This window comes from Hyposmocoma kahamanoa, unplaced genomic scaffold (assembly GCF_003589595.1).
Source record: "Hyposmocoma kahamanoa isolate Upper Pololo Valley unplaced genomic scaffold, ASM358959v1 192, whole genome shotgun sequence".
NCBI lineage: Eukaryota > Metazoa > Arthropoda > Insecta > Lepidoptera > Cosmopterigidae > Hyposmocoma > Hyposmocoma kahamanoa.
Window position 1 is genome coordinate 2,060,186 of NW_020653719.1, and position 19,492 is coordinate 2,079,677.

Here is a 19,492-nt window from a genome sequence, read left to right on the forward strand (position 1 = left end):
CTTACAGCCATGTTTTGGATGGATTCATAAAACTTCGTTGTATTTAGAATACTGTAAAAATACGAACACCATTGTGTTTGTTTTCAGAATGTTTGTAACGAAAATTATAATTTGGAAAGTCGGGAATATTAGATTTATCATTCAGCCAGGTTTCATTAAGCAAACAAATATCAATTTGTTCATCTAAAAGTAACTGTTGTAATTGTGTTTTTTTGCTCTGTAAACTCTGTATATTATACTGCACTAAGCTGTACTATGTGTAAATAATTATCCATTAAATTAAGTTAGTATAAATATTTATTTTATGTTCTTTGTGGTCAAGGAGGTTTCATCACTTTTATTGCCTAAAGCTACTAAGACTTTAACAATAGCGTTAATGATAATTCATTAATAATTTCATTGTTAGATTAATGTCGAATTTGTCATAATTCTTATTTACATCGTTCAGAGGTGGATAAGCTTTAATGTCGGCTACTGCTGGGGGAGAACTCACCACAGTGGTATAGCTTTGTAGACCGTATTTTTTCTTATTCTCTTCTATTTTCTGTTTTTTTATGAGGCAGTCCCTGGATATTGCCAAGTGGTTACCGCTGCAATTGATGCATACAATTTCATCGACATCGCACTCCTTATAGGAGTGATGCCCAGCACAAGAGGAGCACATCTGGTTGTTTCTACATACTTTCGCTGAATGGTGAAACTTCAAGCACTTGAAACATTGTAAGACATGCCAGTGATTCCTTTAACATTTTCTGTGAAAAGTTTAGTCAACGTTATGGAGTTTTTATTTCCTATTTTGTCTTGTTCGGTACATTCGACATCTACGGTAAATTCTCCTGTATAGTTTCCACGAATAAATAATCTTTTGTAATTAGGCTTTGTATAAATTTTGTGCTTATCATTCTCCTGTTGACTGGAGTTGCTGCCGGATACATCAGTATATTTCCTTTTCTTCTTTTCTGCTGGGTCCCACTAAGGTGAGGACCCATCTTCAAAATATGACAATTTGTAGTTAAAAACAATTAAGAAAACTAATAAAAATTGAAATTAAACTCGAGAGGGAAAATTAAATTTGCCGCTCAGTTCGACTTCCCGCCTTCTTCCCGCCAAAAAAGTCATCGGTTACAAATTAACGTGGGATGGCCATAGTATGCCTAACAAATATTCGTCGTTGAAATTTCAAATGCATTTATTTCAAAATCTATATTTTGTGAAATATTTGTTTTTCCCAGTATAACGGCGATGCTTTATTTATAAACCACAACTAATAAATTGGTTACAATATTATTATATACATATATTTAAGTAAGTCGAAATTATACAATAACAAGATTTTATACCTATTGCCTTCTAAACAACCCTTATCCTGTATCTGAGGCAAAAAAATGTGCCGTTATTAAACAATGCGTACGTAAATGAACATATTTAAGGATAAATTTCTAATTCCAATACACACTAGCGTAGCAAATCGTTGACTCATATATGGTTTGAGGACAAGAATGACTCATACATGAAATGCAAATTGATAAAAGTGTATAAACAGTACCTACTCTCGGTCCCGCAGTAATTCCCAACCTATGTACGTACGTTATCTTTATCTGTGGGTATTCTATATGAATAACTGCTTCCCGCTAAGTTATGGATATAATGAGATAAGTGACAATCATATATGCAAGTGAAATGGCAATAGTCGTATTACAAATCTATTTATCTCTGTTACAGCCTTATTTGCGCAGTGGTGGGAAAATAAAGCGCGAAGGCCAGCTGTCATGTCCAGAAAAAAAAAGTTATTTGTCAAACAAAACTCGCTCTGCACTGCAAGCTCGTTCTGGATTAATCGCAACAAAACCCGAAATATTTTAAGATTATTAACATGAACCTTTTGTTTTATTGCCTCTAAAAGGCTCAGTGTAAAGAATGGCAGGTGTTTTTTATGAGAAGTGCACCAGTGTGCGTACAAGAATGAAAGTTATAGTGTTGGTGATTCTATGTCTATTGCCGAATAGATTACTCGCAGAAGTCAGAGATACGGACCTCACTGAAGAGTCGGAGAAACAGTACAGTCTCAAAATAAACAAATGCTGCGAGAAAAACGAGCTCATGGTCCAGCGAGGGTTTAAAACCGTTTGCACGCTGCTCGAGCAAGTTAATCAAAGTACTTACATATACAGCTTAATTGTTTATCTTTCTGCTTGATAGGCAAAGCTATTGTACGACCGGCACAAGTTAAAGTGGATTATATACAAACAATGTTCGACTGTCGGTATCGCCACATGAGTCTCAGGCTTATGTTTACACAATAGAATGTTGTGAAATATTGAACTAGTATCTGTATATAAACTGTAACATTATGTCTATTATAATCTTCTGGCTCAGTTACTTAAGTTAAGAGTGAACATGAGAAATATTTGATACTGGACCCCACCATATTGTAGAAATTCAAAAAACAACTTTTCAACATCAAGATCAACTCAAAAGTTTATATTAGAAGAGTTACTGTTAAATGCAATTATGGTATTGCATTTAACAGTAACTGGCCAGCCTTTCTTATTTTCCTAGTGCATTTTCCATTATTATTCTTTCAGCTGTCTGGGAACCAAACTTTAAGACAGATGATGGGAAGGATGTAAAATTGAAATATTACAATTTTATTACTGGACAACCTGACTGTGAGACTATGCAACACAGACCCATTTATTATCTGGGTAATACGGAAGATGAGTGAGTAACTTTTAAACTACTAGAGAGAGCTTCTTGTGTAAGAGTTTGTCCATCTAAGGAAGTACTGCCACCGTACCTATTTACCACCACACCAATGCTCACATTACTGTGTTCTGGTTTTGATGAACAAGGATGCTGGTGAAATAACAAACACATGGGACTCGTCTACTTATATCCCTTTAGATCTTTGTGATTTAAAGCTTAAAGCTTTGAGTGGCCCTGCAACCTCTGGGAAAGGTATCATGTGGTGGCATTTTAAAGAAGATTAACAGTAGAGCTCTGTGAAAGAATTCATCCAAGGAAGTACTATCACCACACCTGTTTCTGCCACCAAACAGTATTGTATACATTAGCGCCTTCCGGATTTGAAGGGTAAGGATGCTGGTGAAACTACAGACACATGAAACTTGTCAACTCTATGTCCCAGGGTTATTGTTGCAGTGGCAGTGCCTCTTAGAAGTGATTAAAGCCTTATATGGCTCTTCAACTGTCATGGATACCTCATAGATCACCTTTAGTATAATTAATGATAAGAAACCTTTCAAGATAAATGTTTATCACTAACTTTAAACTGAGTTATAAAACAAAAGGCTTTATCATTTTTAAGCTTTGTTCCAGGCTTCAAATTCTTGTAGATGGTCGCATGAAACATTTGATTCATCACAAACATAGTACAGACAGTATTAAAGAGGAGTTCATTCCAAACCACTCGTTCAGTCTCCACGATCCTGTTATCATTCCGGAAACTAAAGAGCCTGCTTATTTTTCTCATGAGAGAGACAAGTACTGTATGGACAAGGTCAGTTGCTAACTTCGTATGTGATATATAATGACTTATTTAAAACAATTCAATAAATACCACAAAAAGGTCGATTAATATTGTATTATGAAAGTTGGGGGAGGTCTCCAGTATCTCCAGTGTCTTTCAATGTCAATGTGATATGGCTCATAACTAATTTAATCTGTTATAGTAACATAAACTGAAAGGTGAATTAATTAAGTGCATTTCTTTTCTAGATACTAATGACAAATTTTAATACTAACAACACAATTATAGGCGAATATGCCATTGTATGTGTACCTGAGGTGAAAATTAATTGGACTGATACAGATTTTCTTCTAAAGAAAGTATTAAATCCCTTATTCCATGCTATTGCAATGGTGTTATTCCTGTTAGTGGCTATCATATACTTTGTATTACCAACATTACGTGACTTGGCTGGAAATATAATTACAACAATCAACGTATGTCTTATTGTGAGCCAAGCAGCTGATTTGGTCAGAATATTCACGGAATACAGTAATCATGTCAGTTTTATGATTACAGGTGAGTTCTTAGCCTTTGTTAAACTCAATCAAGTGTAATATTAAATATTGCTTGACAGTTAACTAACAGTGCTCTCACTGTACATATATCTGTACCTATTATACAGGGTGACAGGTTGAATGAGATAAATATTTAAAGAGGCGGATGAGTGGCTGATACCTATACCGAATATGTAAAAAAAACAGCCTTATTTTGAAATAATTTTCCAAAGAAAATACTGCCTTTAACATTTTGTAATACTCAGCGCGAGATACCGCGACAATCGAACATGTAGCGAGTGCCCTGCAAGGTCAAATCAACTCCTTACTCCTGCCTCTGCTCACGCTTTCCCAGCCGTTTCGCACGCCCGCCCGCCCGACCGACCCCGCACGTGGAAGCTCCGCCGCCGGCGCGTATTTGTTTTGCGTGATTTATCCGGCGCGTATTTGCGTGATATATCGGTGTATTCGCCTGTGTAGTCTGTGTAGTTCACTGGAGTGCAGTGACGTTCATAACGATGCCACATCACTACACAAATGAGGAATATTGGGACATGATGCGGTGTTACGTTATGGTATGTTATGCAAATTATGTTGTTAGTCGTGCTAGGGACCTGTAGAGAAATGTTCCTTAGTCGGCGAGCTCCACCCTACACATTGATGTTAGGACTTAATTTTGTCTGTCCTAAGCTAGGATCAAAGTATGAAGGGAAAACTGAATTATTATTAATAGTAATAGTAGTAGTAGCACTCTATAAGAAGCAAGGATTGACACACGCTTGTAGCGCGGCCGCGGGAGTTCAATAACTTACTGCTCTGGCGTTTTATAGAGTAGCCCAAATGAAGAGAGTGCTATTATTTGTAAAATGGCACATTTGTTTTTACATATTCGGCTTAGAAGTAAGCTACTCGTTTGCCTCTTTAAATATTTATCTCGTAGTAATAAACATGCATTTGTTTCAGACGTTATTCTCTATGTTAGTCTTTTGGGTGCCTTTTTCTGGTTGAACAGCTATGGTTTCTATATTTGGAAGACTTTCAAGTAAGTTTTTAAAAATTACATGTATTGGTGCATAATAGTATGCTTGTATGTATTAGATAGAATAGTTTTAAGAAAAGAACGAACATATAATACTTTTACATTATTTCAGATCAAGAAACGTATTTCTACGTGTAACAGATGTACGCAAGTATTGTTATTATTCTGGAGTAGTGTGGTCATCAGTGATTATAATGGCAGTTTTGGCGATTTGTGCTCACTTTCTTCTGGATATTGGCACAAGTGCAAAGAAGAAAATGACTCAGTTCTCTGCTTCCATCCTGGTAGATGATGAGGAACAAGAAACTATTGGTATGTATTATTTTTATATCAAGTCACAAGAACAGATTTGAACAAAATGTGGTTGGATTACTGGCTGGACTTAGATGTTTACGATTCACATTTTAATTTAAACCCAACCACATTACATGCAGTACCATAGGTAATGCATTTATTTATGTCAATATCTTAAAAGCTTTACCAAAAATTTTAGCTTTTCTTTATTTTCATAAAAAGATAAGTGAGCATTTGACTTATACCTCACCTGATGGTGACGATGGTGAAAAGTGACGATGGAGCATCCACACCTAAATATTGTCTATATTCTTGCCTTGAAAAAGCCCTAGTTATAGCGTTTAGGGAATAAGTCTGAAATTTCAAGTTTATTTTATTCATTTTGTCCTAAATATGAGTTTTCACATGAAAGTGGATTTAATATGTGTAATAATTAAGAAAAATCGTATTTTCGTTGACAGGATGGCTCGGAATCGCAATATTCTTTACGCCCATCGCTTTCACGATAATTTTCAACATATTCTTCTACGTGACTACTCTCAAAGTTATAAAAAGGATAAACATATATGGAAGAATTCATTACAAACTGAAAGGATGGTAAGAATTACGAGTGCTATTAATGTTATGCTAGCCTTGTAAAGCGTTATTCCGTTTATGTCAACCATATATTATGAATAGTTAGTTAAATTAATGTAATTAATATAATTTAACTAACTTATAATAATAACGCACACACTCAACATAGCCCCGCACTATGGAAACCCTGTGTCGCGGGTGCCATGGACACACACATAGACGACCACAAATTACACCCAAACTCATGAGAAAAATAAATGTAGGCCATACAAATATTTTTCCCGGCCCGGGAATCGAACATGGGACCTCTGCGTGGCAGTCCGACATGGTAACTGTTGTACCCACAGAGGCAGTTTTGTAACTATTCATTTCTTTGCATAAAGATTATAAGCACAATATCTCTTATGTCGCCTACGTTTTATTTCATGTTCGCAATTTTTATTTCAGCTTTGACTTATTTCTACAATTATTCCTTATAATGACAATTGCCTGGCTATTCCTACTTCTGTCATGGCTCAACTTCGACGGTTTGATTTACGCACACATAGTTGTGAACTTATTACAAGCTATACTTGTATTCTACATATGCGTGGTGCGACAGTCCCATGTAACATTTTTGCTGAGGAAAAGTTGTTGCTACGCGGAACCTGTGCCTACTGGAGAGTGGGGTGACGAAATGACGCACATGAACGGTGGTAACTATTAAACAATTCGAATATACATACGAGAACAAAACAAGGAACATAAATCATGACAAATTTAGGTAAAATAGACTAGGGTCCTTTATATGGAGTATCTGAAGTGATAAGGGGGCCTACCATAACCTTTCTAAAAACAATCTTATTTCAATGTAAGCTTGTTATAATATTTATTACTCATATTCGTACCATGACAAACTTGTCTACTAAGAAATGTATTATTGATAAAATGACTGAAAGAACGAATGATTTCCCAATATTGTCTATTCCTTACTAAAAATAGGAAAGAAATAACGCTATATGAACTGTATAATAATAATAATAGTAATAATTTATTTCAGACATAACAAATCCATAGAATTACAATAATGTTACATTAGAATTAAATATTATACATAGGTACTTAATTATTAATAATTGCAATCCAATGTCTCAGTATGGACGAGTCGCAACTACGAGCTATAACAGCTATAATGCTATTAGTACTATCTAGCACTCTCTGTCTAATGCCATCTCTTTCTTTTTTGATGTTCCGAATCGTGTTATCGTAGTATAATGTTAAAGTACTTAATGTCATTTACATTCAGAGAATTTTAACTGCCAAAAAAAGAAAAGTATGTAATAATGAAATCTATTAAAATTACGTTGTTTTCAATTATTATTTCGCATTTTCATGAAGAAAAATAAATAAATCAAGCTGAGTCTTGATAGTCACGTTGTGAATTCGGAACCTGGTGTCAACTGTTCGTTTCGCCAAAGAGCATATAGATGGCGCTGTCATAGTTTTACGAAATAAACATCGCGTATTTTTATTTTACGAGAAATTATTTCCTATGTGCTATTAAATAAAAAATAAACAAAATATTGAAGAGTTATATGTAAATTAATAAGTTCAACTTAACTTTTAATCATTACAAATCAATATTTAGACAATAAATTCGAAAATAATATTGTTTCCATTCCATACGTGTAACTATTTTAAGGCCCGTATTCCAGAACTCTACTCAATGCTCAAGTCAGGACTTGAGTATGATTCTAAGCACTAGAAATCATACTGAAGTCCGAGTTCTAGAATACGACCCTGAGATTGCTAAATTTGACATAAAAGCAATATTACTTTAATGTCAAAGTCGCGTCATGGTACTAACTGAGTGAATGAATAGTCACAAAGCTGCCAATAAAACATCATAGTTTTAACATTACAAATAACCGTACTTTAAGCGCGTTATGGTATGAACAGTCAATGTAAAGTTAAAGTTATATTGTTTTAAGAGGTTGTGGTAGGCCCCCAGGGCATTCCATACAGGTACGTTATGACATATTCAGAACAAAACTTGTCAGCATTGTACCAAATCACAGAACACTTAAAAGACTTGTACTGAACTAGTATGGAGCTTGGTAGTTTATATTCAGAAAATTTTTTTGGTAGATATAAACTTCAATTAAAGAGCTTAGTAGAATGATAAAACGAAGATATAGTGACCTGTATTTTTAAAATTAATTTAAAACAAGAGTGTGGTTAATATGTTAAAATTACCAGTAACACTGCGACGTTACAAAAAGTCCAAAAAGCAGCAACACTTAAACGCTAAGAGATTCAGACCAAAAATAAAATTAGCTAAATTGCAACATGAATGACATACAACATCTGATCTCTCTATATATTTTTATAGCATTCGCCACTAGCCCATTAGCCAAAAATTTTTTAAAAATCCGTTCCATTCCGTTCCGTTTTACGTTACATAGTATTTAAAAAGCCTAACGATTTTCTGGAAATTGCAAATAAAAAATTGAAAATTTCTGTATTTTGAGAGCTCTTTACAAAATCAACTGTTAGCCTGGTTAAATTTTCCATTTATTTTAGTACGACTAACGGAACAACTGTTCATCGACTCACTATATATTTAACTTTAAATAGTAATTTAAGCGTACACAAAATATCTCGGCAAGTAGTAAGGAGTGATTGGTGAAGTACACTGCCGTGAATGTAGGTGTTGTTCACAGAGCCTCTCAAAACTGTCTGTGCCTTACCAGTGTCTTAATTAATGACTATTGAAAGTCATACTGCAAGGTGTCCCTTGTTAAGTCAGTTTAAAAGATGAACAATACTAATATTTGTGATAATTTATTAATCAGAATGCTCACAGAAGATACTTAATTTTTGTCTTAGAATTAGACGCACTTGTTCAAAACTTGCCTGGTACACGAATTAGGAATTAAAAATCTCACTAAATCTTTAATGTTTACTCACAAATATCAATTTATGATGCTGTAAGACTGTAAACAAACGTGATGACATGGCCTTATTATCCGTCCGTTTCTCTATGTATTAATGTAAGCAGCTAGCTGGTTAGTGATTTCATAAAATCATCTTTAGTCGCTTTCTAACACTAACAAACCTATTATTATATACTTCTAAACACAAATCTGTTTTTCTAATCTACATTTAATTGTAATCTTAATATCTGACATATTCCAAAAATAGTTTTAAGTAATAATACTTAGTCAATATGGAAAGCATTTAATTTTTATGAATTTCTATTTCAATTATTATTTTTAATAAATGTAATATACTAGATTTTATCCGACGTTTTATTTATAATTGGCCACTTATAATTTATTAAGTAAATAAGGAAAATGTTTACTAAGTTAAAAAATTCTTTATCAGAAAGACTGGTTATTGTATGTCCGATGCGGTGGCGTGTCTTATTCACTACAATCAATTTTTTTGGAATTTGACTAACCAGGTAATAAAGTCGTAAATTAGAAAGTCATCATACTTATCGACACAGCAACAATTTAAGTTTTATTCCCATGTAACCTAAAGAATAACGGCAAAATATTTGTTGATAATAGTAGATTTTATTTTAGTTTGATTACCTATATTATTTTCAAATTATACTAAGGCTTGTCTCAGCCAAGAAATAATATTATATTTAAATGAAACACAAATTACTTACTAGTATGTACTGCTCAGTTTTTTTTAAAACGATGATGGTTGGTTCCAAAACTTCAAACTGAATCTTTAATTCAAGACCTCTCTTAGAATAGTACTTAGTAAAATATTTTATCATGTTTTTTATATACAAACGCAAAAAGGTCAACAAAATTTTGGAATAAGAGTTCGCCGTTGTTCTTTAAAAACTTGATCATGGTGGCGTTGGATTAAGGCATGTAATCCGGTGGACAACCATCTTGTGCGTCCGGCGTGAAAAGTTGACTCGTCATAATATTATCGCTTCGGGCTTTGTAGCCGGTGCAAGAAAATTATACACTGACCTGAGAAAACAGCTGGCCTTCAGGACTTCGTACGAGTGGCGCGAGTTGGCAACGCACCACCAAATGACAGTCGTCCATTACGGTATTAAAGAATCGTCGAGTAGGCAGCAGCGCTTCCAAGTCGATCATCAGCTCCAGGAAGCGCTCACAATATCTATAGAGCAATTTAATGTTAGAGCAAGATACTATGTACAGGATTATTTGGAAAAATACTAACAACCTCTCAGGACTATATTGCTAACATTGTAAAGAATAACTTTTGCTGGATGACTTTTAATAAGTCATCATTTTACTTACGTAAAAATTTAAAAGTATTTAAATAGGACGCTCTAAACGATGATACCTCTGTGCGGTAGCAAAAGAAAGCGCTAGTTTAAATCTAGTTCGATTGAAAACGGGGGATAATGTGGGACGATGCTTGTACGTTTGAACATACAACCAAATACAGATCTAAAAAGTGTCAGTATAACAAAAACATAAAAGTTTATTTAATTGCGTAACAAACCTACAAGCCGGCCTTAAACCAGAATGTTTACTTTTAATTCACAAAAACATCGCTAGATGGCATTGACCCATTGGCGTTAATTCTGAATCGCAGTGTTAAGATGTTCCCTCGAATGGTGACTATTTTATTTATGTTGAGAAATTGGAGAATACCGAGAGTTCAGTAAAGCAAACAAGGACTTGAGCCCCTTTTTGCTGCTACCCAGACCTTCTGATATTGACTTACGCCCATACAGAGTGAAAAACAATAGTCTCGGAACGGTTTCCAGGAGTTGAGTTCCTTCTTGGAAACAACCGTACCTTCCGCATACAGGGTGTAAAGGAATTGATCCGATATAAGGAGTTTTGACTTGCCTGGAGCTGCGTAACGTCATCCCACGGTCGAAAAGCCTCCTTAACATTTGTTAATTTATTGTTTTGTAAATAGTTGTGGAACAAAAGTTGTTGCTTATGATATTGGTGACATAGTCCGATGAGGTTTTTAGTATTTTACAAATTACCCTGTACACTGTTTACAATCTAAGCGATAAAATAATAATTAATTTCAACCACTGGTTAACGGAAAGGAAGACGAAGTTGGTTTTCAAAATCTTTGTTCGGAATTGTTAAATCTTTCTCATAATATTATAATTCTGGAAAAATACGCATTTTGACCAACCTTACAGTCTCAACATTGACATCCCCAGTTTCGGGGATGGTCTCTAAAATTCTCATGAACTTGATCATAAGCCTCTGCAGGTAGTGTCTTTCCCAATTGAGTTTCTCAAGTAACTCAGGTTTGTCTTTCTTCTGTATCGCTCGCCAGTATTTGCGCCATTTTGGTACAGCTTTGAATTCTTGATTACGTCTTCCTGTATACGAAAAACGAATATAAGTCAGGTGGGCTATCATCGTATATTAGGTGCAAATAATTATAATGTACAAATTTATTAAAATCTCCTGAAAAAGAAAAAAACAAGATTAACTCCTTTTTATTATATTAGGCATTGACTTTACTTGTAAGTCAATGATATTACGTCATCTTATTAGCATGAATCAAAGCACTGAGAGCCGAAAGACGCTCTCTGTCTACTCTGATGGGAAAAGAGCGTGAAGTATATGTGTTTGATAAAATCAATGAAAAGACACGTTGATGTCTTACCATATATTGGTACTGTCTTTTTTTATGTGCTGGTTTTACGGCACCGGAATAAATCAATCAAGCAAAATACTTCAAATTAATTTAAATGTATGATTGTGTGGTAATTCATAATTCATTCATTTATTCATTGTTTCACGTGGATTAACATAATGTTTCATAAAAGATTTTGAAAAATTTACTTAACGGGGAAAAGGTAGGAAGGAAGCGATGGTGTGACGAACTGGACGCCTACGATAAGGCTTGGGTCCAGTTATCTCAAAATCGGGATGTGTGGAGGGATCAGGGGAAGGCCTTTGCCCAGCAGTGGGATAGATCAAGCTAATTCTATAAATAAAAGAATATACAACATTTAACCCTCACTGGGTTCGCGGAGTAGCAAATTAATTTACTACCATTTTTATAAAGATCCAGTACATGAATCCTGTAAGAGCACTACAATGACTATAAATTAATTAATTATTAATTTCGTATATGTCATTAATTCTTTCAATTATGAAATAGGTTCTATGTAATATGAAAATTTAAATCACCATAATTAAAATCAATCAATTTAATTTATATTATAATTAATTCATCAAAATTGGATAAACAATATGTTTGAAGAAAAAAAACAGATAAAAATAATAAATAAATAATCTTAACGAACATCCTTACATTATAATATTATTACGTCAAAAACGTGATAGACATTAATTAAAGATATGTCACAAAAGCAGTTGATTACTAATAAATGTCAATAATTATAAAAACCGAAATCATGACATCGTATCATGAAAGAATTTTGAAAATGATTTGTTGTTATTTCTGTAATTATTGTTTTATCATTCAAAAATTCACCACTTGTATGTATAATAATTTTTTTATAAATGATGACGTATTTTTCCACGGTACGTGTTTGTAGATGACACTTTTAATATAAATAATTAACTATTTTTCGTTGGGTTTCAAAATGTGTAGTTTGTTTTATAGTCTTGAAAACTTATTATGCAGCTCTTTTTGGTCTATTTAATTACGAGTTCCTGAGAAATTATTAGGATTTTGACACACCACCTCACTGATAGTCTTTTATAGATTGATTTAAATGAGTTTCATTACTTAGTATATACGTTTGTATGGAGTCACTTAACGGTCCTCTTAAACCCTTGTCCAGTAACAGCAAATTCTAGTCGCTGAATAAAAACAGTATACAGAAAAAGCGATTGAGAAATATTTTTCAAAATTAAGTAGCAGCACTAACCTTCTTGTAAACTGACCCACATGCTGAGCGATACAAGGCGCTTCACTTGATCGCGACAGAGCTGCACTTCCATGCTGCCGAAGCAGTGGTTAAGGAATACCAGTAAAGCGGTCTGCTCGCGCATATTGCGGCTAGTATGGTCGTCTGCCACGCTAGCCCGAAGCACTTGCTCGAAGAATGCTGGGAAATGATCTGGTTTCTTGAGAAATGCCTGGAAGAAATGGTATATAGATAGTTTGGGTTAATACAAGGAAGCCGTACTGCCCTCCATGTACTATTATTATTATTTACGTTATTTTTCTCAGCTTGTAGCTGGTTTGGACCACATTATTATTATTAGGGTGGCTTCATTCGGGGCATATAGGCTCACCACAGCGACTATCATCTGATCTATTGTGATCATACCTCTGCGTGGCAGTCCGGCATGGAAACCGTTCGGCCACGGAGGCAGAGTGAGCTTTGCCAGGCTGTATGTTATCCCTATAAAGGACTTCTTATCCTAACTTTACGTACTTTACTTCCTAAATTATGTTGATTTTGTTTAACAACAAAACTTAAAATAAATAAGATATACAAAAGCCGTTTATAGGGGGTTGTAAATCTAGTTTCGCCGATTCCAGATATGTTAATAATTTAATTTCGTTATAATAATTTAGTTTCGTGGTGTGCATAGTATACAGGGTTATTTTTAATCAACCAGACCTCCTAACATTATTAAGAAACTTCTGTGTTGTACCACTTTTGGAAAAAACTCTTTTGTTTTTACTTCAACAATTCGATAGAACAGCTGATAAAGGTTTGTATGAGAAATGGAAAAAAATAATAAAAATTACGAAAGTTATTCGTTTTAATTATAAAAACGTTTGTTAAAGGAAGGTTTTCAGTTTAAATAAAAATATATGTGTTGTATTTTGAGATTAAAGGTGCCTTCAAATTAGACTTAACTTATAGAAGTGCTACACTTGCGCCACGGAGGCACTGAAGCCGCGCCACTACTGTGTACAAAACTTACACAGAGACCTCCAGCCCTCTTTCGAGAATAATACCGAAAGTGCAAAGCATTTGCCTTCTTTTTTGCTTTTATTGTTTATTTTTATTTTATTTAAATTTTTTATCCTTTTATATTCTTAACAATTTATGTGTTTTAACGTGCTTCTTTTTATATTTTTTTATATTTTTTGTTATTTAAAAAGAAGTGTTACGAATCACATTTTGTTTGACATTGTGCGTCGATGAACTCTAAACCCTGAGACGCAGGTTACCACCTACTTCAGGGGAGGAAGTATCGCCTCCACTACAAAACAATAAATACAGTAGAAGTAGTTAGTTAGCGTCTAACGCGTGCCAACCATAGTGTCAAGCCATCTTATAGGTCTCGAAAGACCTATTTGAGTTCAGCCCGCCATTTTCGCTTTGTATGGTATGATTGTGTCATTTTTTTTTCAAATTCTCTAAAATCGTAGAAAAATGTCTTATAGCACTGTTTTGGAGTGCAAAAATGATTTTGTTTATGTGCGTTTTGGCGACATCGGTTCCGGTAGTGGTCGGGGCTTATGGCACTTCCATTGTTTTTTTCTTACGTGGCCTTAGACACTGTTGTATAAAACCTGTTTAGTTGTGATCCATGCCATGTAACGTGTTTCTATTTTTTATGCGCAATAAATAAGTAATTATTATTACTACTACTAATTTTCATATTTTAGAAGCGCAGTTGCAGCGCCACTATCGCGAGACGCGCGCGCCACAGTTGCAGTTACAATTAGTGCAATAAAAATTACACAGTTACTGCTCTACAGTCGCGTCACAACAGCGCTTCTATAAGCATATAACTTGAAGGCACCCTAAGAGTAACAATCAGAACATACGAAGAAGTACTTGTTGCTTAGATGATTCGAAGAGTTACGTAGTAAGTAAGAGTCACGTACGGTAGTTACATAACGGTTAGACCAAAGTTATAATTATACCCTAAAACAATATAGTTACAAAAATATTCGAATGTGGGTTATTCAATGGAAATAAATACCTTGCACGCGAAGTATAATAAATAGCTTGAGAAGTAGGCACACATTAGACTATAATAAAATTGTTTTGCTTGCTGTGATTTTATAACTTAACTATATACTTTCCATATTACCACTTGTGACATGCTCGTAACCAGTAAATAAATAGTTAGACTTAATTTAGATTAACAATGATTGTTTTGTTGCAGACCTTTTGTTCATAATTATAATAATTACACATGTACCGAACAGAGAACATAGGCGGATACTGAAAAAAAAACTATACTGAGGCGTCGTGATTTTCATCAGCTTAGTAATGGAAATAGAAATCAGAGTTACATGTACTTTGTGATTTTGTATATAATACATATTATTATGTGTCTTTGATAAATGCACTTATTTAATTTTAATTTATAATGACGCCATAAGGGATAAATCTTAATACTCATTAAGAAATGTATCTGCCCCTGAGATTATTTCTTATGCCACCTTAGGTCGGTCTGTGATCCTATTCGAACCCAAATTATTTATGAGCTCTATCAAAAAGTGTTAAGGGAAATAAACAAACCTGCCAAGCTGGCACTCGCTCACGAAACTTTTCATTGATCATAACGATGATGGACATCATGTGCGCATGAGACGCCTTGCCCGCCTCGTAGTGTGGCCAAAGGTAGTTCTCCAAGTATTGGGAAAACTCGAGCATCATGATACGACGAACTGAGAAACTGGAATAAATAATCACACCAAAGTTTATTAGCATACAGCAGTATTTTGAAAGTACTTACTCCGACGACCTCTGTGGTCGAAACTTGTACACCAGTTTTTACGGTGTCGCCATCTTTGAGGACCCGGGTCCGATCCCCGGCCGGTATAATGAAGAAAGAAAAGCTAACTTTTCTGTATAGTATCAGGTCTGAATGTTTCTGCTGCCGTCGTTGTTTCAGATTTCAATAACACAAGAGCTTTAGTGACTCACTTTGAGTTCAGAGCACCATACCTATGTGTTGTTGAATAGTATTCAACTTAACTTTTCATATCTTTGAAAATCTCATAGCTCAGAGAATAAACTCTCTGGGCATTATACGTATAGATCAGGCTTTCCCAAAGTGGGCGATAACGACCCCTTGTGGGCGCTGAAGGCCTAAAGGGGGGTAAGAGACCCAGAAAAAAAGTGGAGGCGTTGTGTAGAGGCTTAGGGGGAGATTTGTAATTTCATCTAGGAAGACTCTTGGACACCGACTGAGTTGTCGACTCTCGACTACAACTTGTGAACATCAACTAATATTAATTAAGAGATTGCTCAAACTAACTCGGTTCGATATTTTTCTCCGTGTAGTTAATATATCTGTCCTGTTTTATTGAATAAATAAAATAAAAATCATGTCAATCGGTCGCTCCGTTACGAAATGAAAGTAGACACAAACAAACAAATAAAAAGGCAACAGACACAGTTTCGCATTTTAATAGTTATTAGTATTCCTAGATAGGTAATTAGATAATAGACCGCGCGCAATCATGTTTAAACAAGTTTTTGTTAAATAACCCGATTTGTGCATTCCTGTATCAATCGGCTGGTTCACAGAATACTTGTTCTTACTTGTGGAGTACGTGAGCGTCGAATGAGATAAGCGAGTTTATGCATGTTTGTCTTATTCCTGTCGGTGCGTGCTGCTTATGCAATCCTATATAAACAACGTAATATTTATTTTATTTTCATTTGTGGTTTCGCGCGTAATAGACAAGCAGTACTTAAGTTCAACATTTATTTACGTATTTCTCAAAACAAAACAATGTCGGAAGTAGGTAACAAAGAAGAAACGGCAATACTGTGCGGAATATGTTAAATTCGGATTCATTGACAATCCCACAAACCCATCGTCACCTTTGTGCCTTCTATGTCTAAAAACATTTTCGAATGAAGCAATGTAGCCTTCAAGACTGCAAGATCATTTAAATAAAATCCATCCAGATAAGAAAGACAAGAATGTAGCATATTTTCAAGACCTAGAGAAGAAGCATAATACTCAAGTGTAGCAAAACCCTTTTCGGCGGCTGCTAAGCAAGATGACGACGGACTTCCAACTTTGTAAAATATCTCTTTGTTAATTGCTCAAAAAGGCAAACCACACAACATCGGAGAATAGGTAATTTTGCCAGCAATAAAGGAAGTAATAACTACTGTGCTTCATAAACCGGCCGCAGATATTATCCGAAAAATTCCTTTGAGTAATAATTCTGTGCAAAGACGAATTGATGAAATGCCTGAAAACATTGGAAAAGTTTTGTGATGTGAAAGAGATTCCTTTGAAAAATATTATATCAGTTGCTACGGATGGCGCTCGGGCTATGACGGGGTGCCATAAAGGCTTCATAGCGTACTTAAAAAATAAAATTCCAAATGTCCTTGCTGTACATTGCATTATTCATAGACAACATTTGGTTGCTAGAAATTTAAGTGCACGACTATTTCAATCACTGCAATATATCATCAGAGCAGTCAATAAAATCCGTAACAGCTCTTTGAATAATAAATTATTTCATCAGCTTTGTGTTCTAATGACGAAGATTTCAACCGTTTGTTGTTTCATACTGAAGTTCGTTGGCTATCAAGAGGCAATTGTCTGACTCGATTTTACAATCTGTTTGACTCTGTGATAGAGTTCTTGGAAACTAAAGATAATAAAGGTCATTACATCAAAGAATGATATAGCTTACATGACAGACCTGTATAAATTGTTCAACGACATGAATCTCCAACTGCAAGGCGATGAACTAAATTTAATTAAAACAAAAAATGTCGTTGCTGCTTTCGCAGCCAAATTGCTTCTACACAAAAAGAATATGGGCAGACATTAGTTTCAAAATTTTGTGAATTTATCAGTATCCTGCAGTACAGACGACTTGTTTGCCTACTGCCAATATTTGGAAAACCTCCACATTGACTTCACTGAACGATACCAGGACATTTTAAACTTGAAAATACCAGACTGGGTGTTGGATCTCTTATCAAAGTCAAAGATTATTTATTCCATAGGTAAAATAAATTTACACTTGAAAACGTCACATTTAAGCTACTGCTCGTTCACTACGCTGACCTCCCTGAGAAGAACGAGTAAGAAACTCTAGGGATTGCTTTTTCAAATAAACTTAAATGCTATGGAATACACTTTGAATCAAATTTGTGTGGATTCTGGAGCCATGTCGTCTTTTCATACATCTTTATCTAACACGTAGTCTTCAATTTTGTAATATGATTTTTCGATCAAAATATTTTTAATGTAGTTTTTAAACTTAGGAAATGATAAACTTAATATTTGCTCCGGAATCTTATTGTAAAAACGTATACAGTTCCCCATAAAAGAATTGTTTAGCTTGGTTAAACGAAATCGTGGTACCATGAGTTTGGACTTAGCTCTAAGGTTAATATTATGGACATCTTCTTTCTTATTTATATTATGTATATTTTTACGGACATATAAAATATTTGAGTAAATGTACTGTGATGCCACAGGCATGATACCAGTCTCCTTAAATTTTTCTCTGAGAGAAACCCGAGAGCCTAGACGGTACACAGAACGAATCGCTCGTTTTTGCAATACAAATATGGTTTGAATATCTGCCGCTTTACCCCACATGAGAATCCCGTAGGACATTATACTATGGAAGTAACTAAAGTAAACTATATAGTCTAGCAGTATTAACATCGGTAAGCTCACGTATGCTGCGGACTGCGTATGCAGCGGAGCTTAATTTGCTGGCCAGAGACGATATATGTGGTAACCATTGAAGTTTACTATCTAAGGTCACTCCCAAGAAGATTGCTTTATTAACAAGGTCTAACTTTTCTCCGTTTATTTCTATGCTTGGACTAGTCGATTTTACGTTAGGTAATTCAAATTTAACACATTTTGTCTTCTTGGCATTAAGCAATAAATTGTTAGCATTACACCAATAAACTACCTTAGAGAGGGTTTCATTAATATGGTCATAGTTAATGTCATGTCTGTCTGTTTTAAAAATCAAGGATGTGTCATCAGCAAACAACACTATTTCGCAATGGTCCTTAACAAAGAATGGCAGATCATTAATATAAATCAGAGAATATCAATCAACACAGCAATATCACCTCAGCTGGAAGAAGAACTTATAGACTTGACAACGAAAGAGGAAATAAAAATCAAGTTCAAAAATGGCTACCAATAATTTTGGCTACAAAAACCGGTCCCGCAATTGTACCCTGGATTGTGGTCAATCGTTCAACGATTCTTGATAGCATTCCCATCTTTTATAATAATTTATTCTCAAAGTGGGCAGTAGACAAAATAAGCTTGGGAACCCCTGGTATAGATGATTGTAGGACACAAAGCCAGGAAGGAAGGAGGCAGACTTTGTTTAAGTTCAAGAATGACTTGTTCCAAATTAAAGTTTTAAAATCGAATACTATTCATTATTATCGAGTTCTTAGGTTTTCGAGACTGTTGCACATAGGAAATAACTATTTTTCGAATCTATATTGCGCATATTTGTTGTTGTCAACGTTTCGACTGAAAATGAACGTTGGTTTCTTTGAAAAAACAAACATACGCGATTTAGATCTGAAAAAATAGTTTCATTCACTATCCATTATATCAAAAAGGACAAAAGTTACCTTAACTTGTATTTAATACAACATTTTAAATTTATACTGATTTTTTTCTA

At 34.6% G+C, this 19,492-nt stretch overlaps 2 protein-coding genes across 2 annotated transcripts in view; one reads left to right on the forward strand and one right to left on the reverse strand.

Annotated features, from left to right (window-relative positions):
• LOC113226632 (RNA helicase aquarius) overlaps nt 1-19,492 on the reverse strand; it is a 129,825-nt gene that overhangs the window by 107,414 nt on the left and 2,919 nt on the right. Inside the window, exons 3-6 of the mRNA XM_026459349.1 lie at nt 15,363-15,519; nt 12,795-13,005; nt 11,075-11,267; nt 9,913-10,066 (exon numbers count right to left, since the gene is read on the reverse strand). Coding sequence (XP_026315134.1) covers nt 9,913-10,066; nt 11,075-11,267; nt 12,795-13,005; nt 15,363-15,519 — 715 coding nt within the window. The remainder of the gene's footprint in view (nt 1-9,912; nt 10,067-11,074; nt 11,268-12,794; nt 13,006-15,362; nt 15,520-19,492) is intronic.
• LOC113226634 (probable G-protein coupled receptor Mth-like 5) lies at nt 1,819-6,856 on the forward strand. Its single transcript, XM_026459351.1, has 8 exons — nt 1,819-2,155; nt 2,586-2,721; nt 3,340-3,520; nt 3,739-4,048; nt 4,990-5,068; nt 5,178-5,377; nt 5,821-5,956; nt 6,383-6,856. Exons 1-8 carry the CDS (start codon nt 1,918-1,920, stop codon nt 6,639-6,641), a joined length of 1,539 nt encoding a protein of 512 aa, XP_026315136.1. The 5' UTR covers nt 1,819-1,917; the 3' UTR covers nt 6,642-6,856.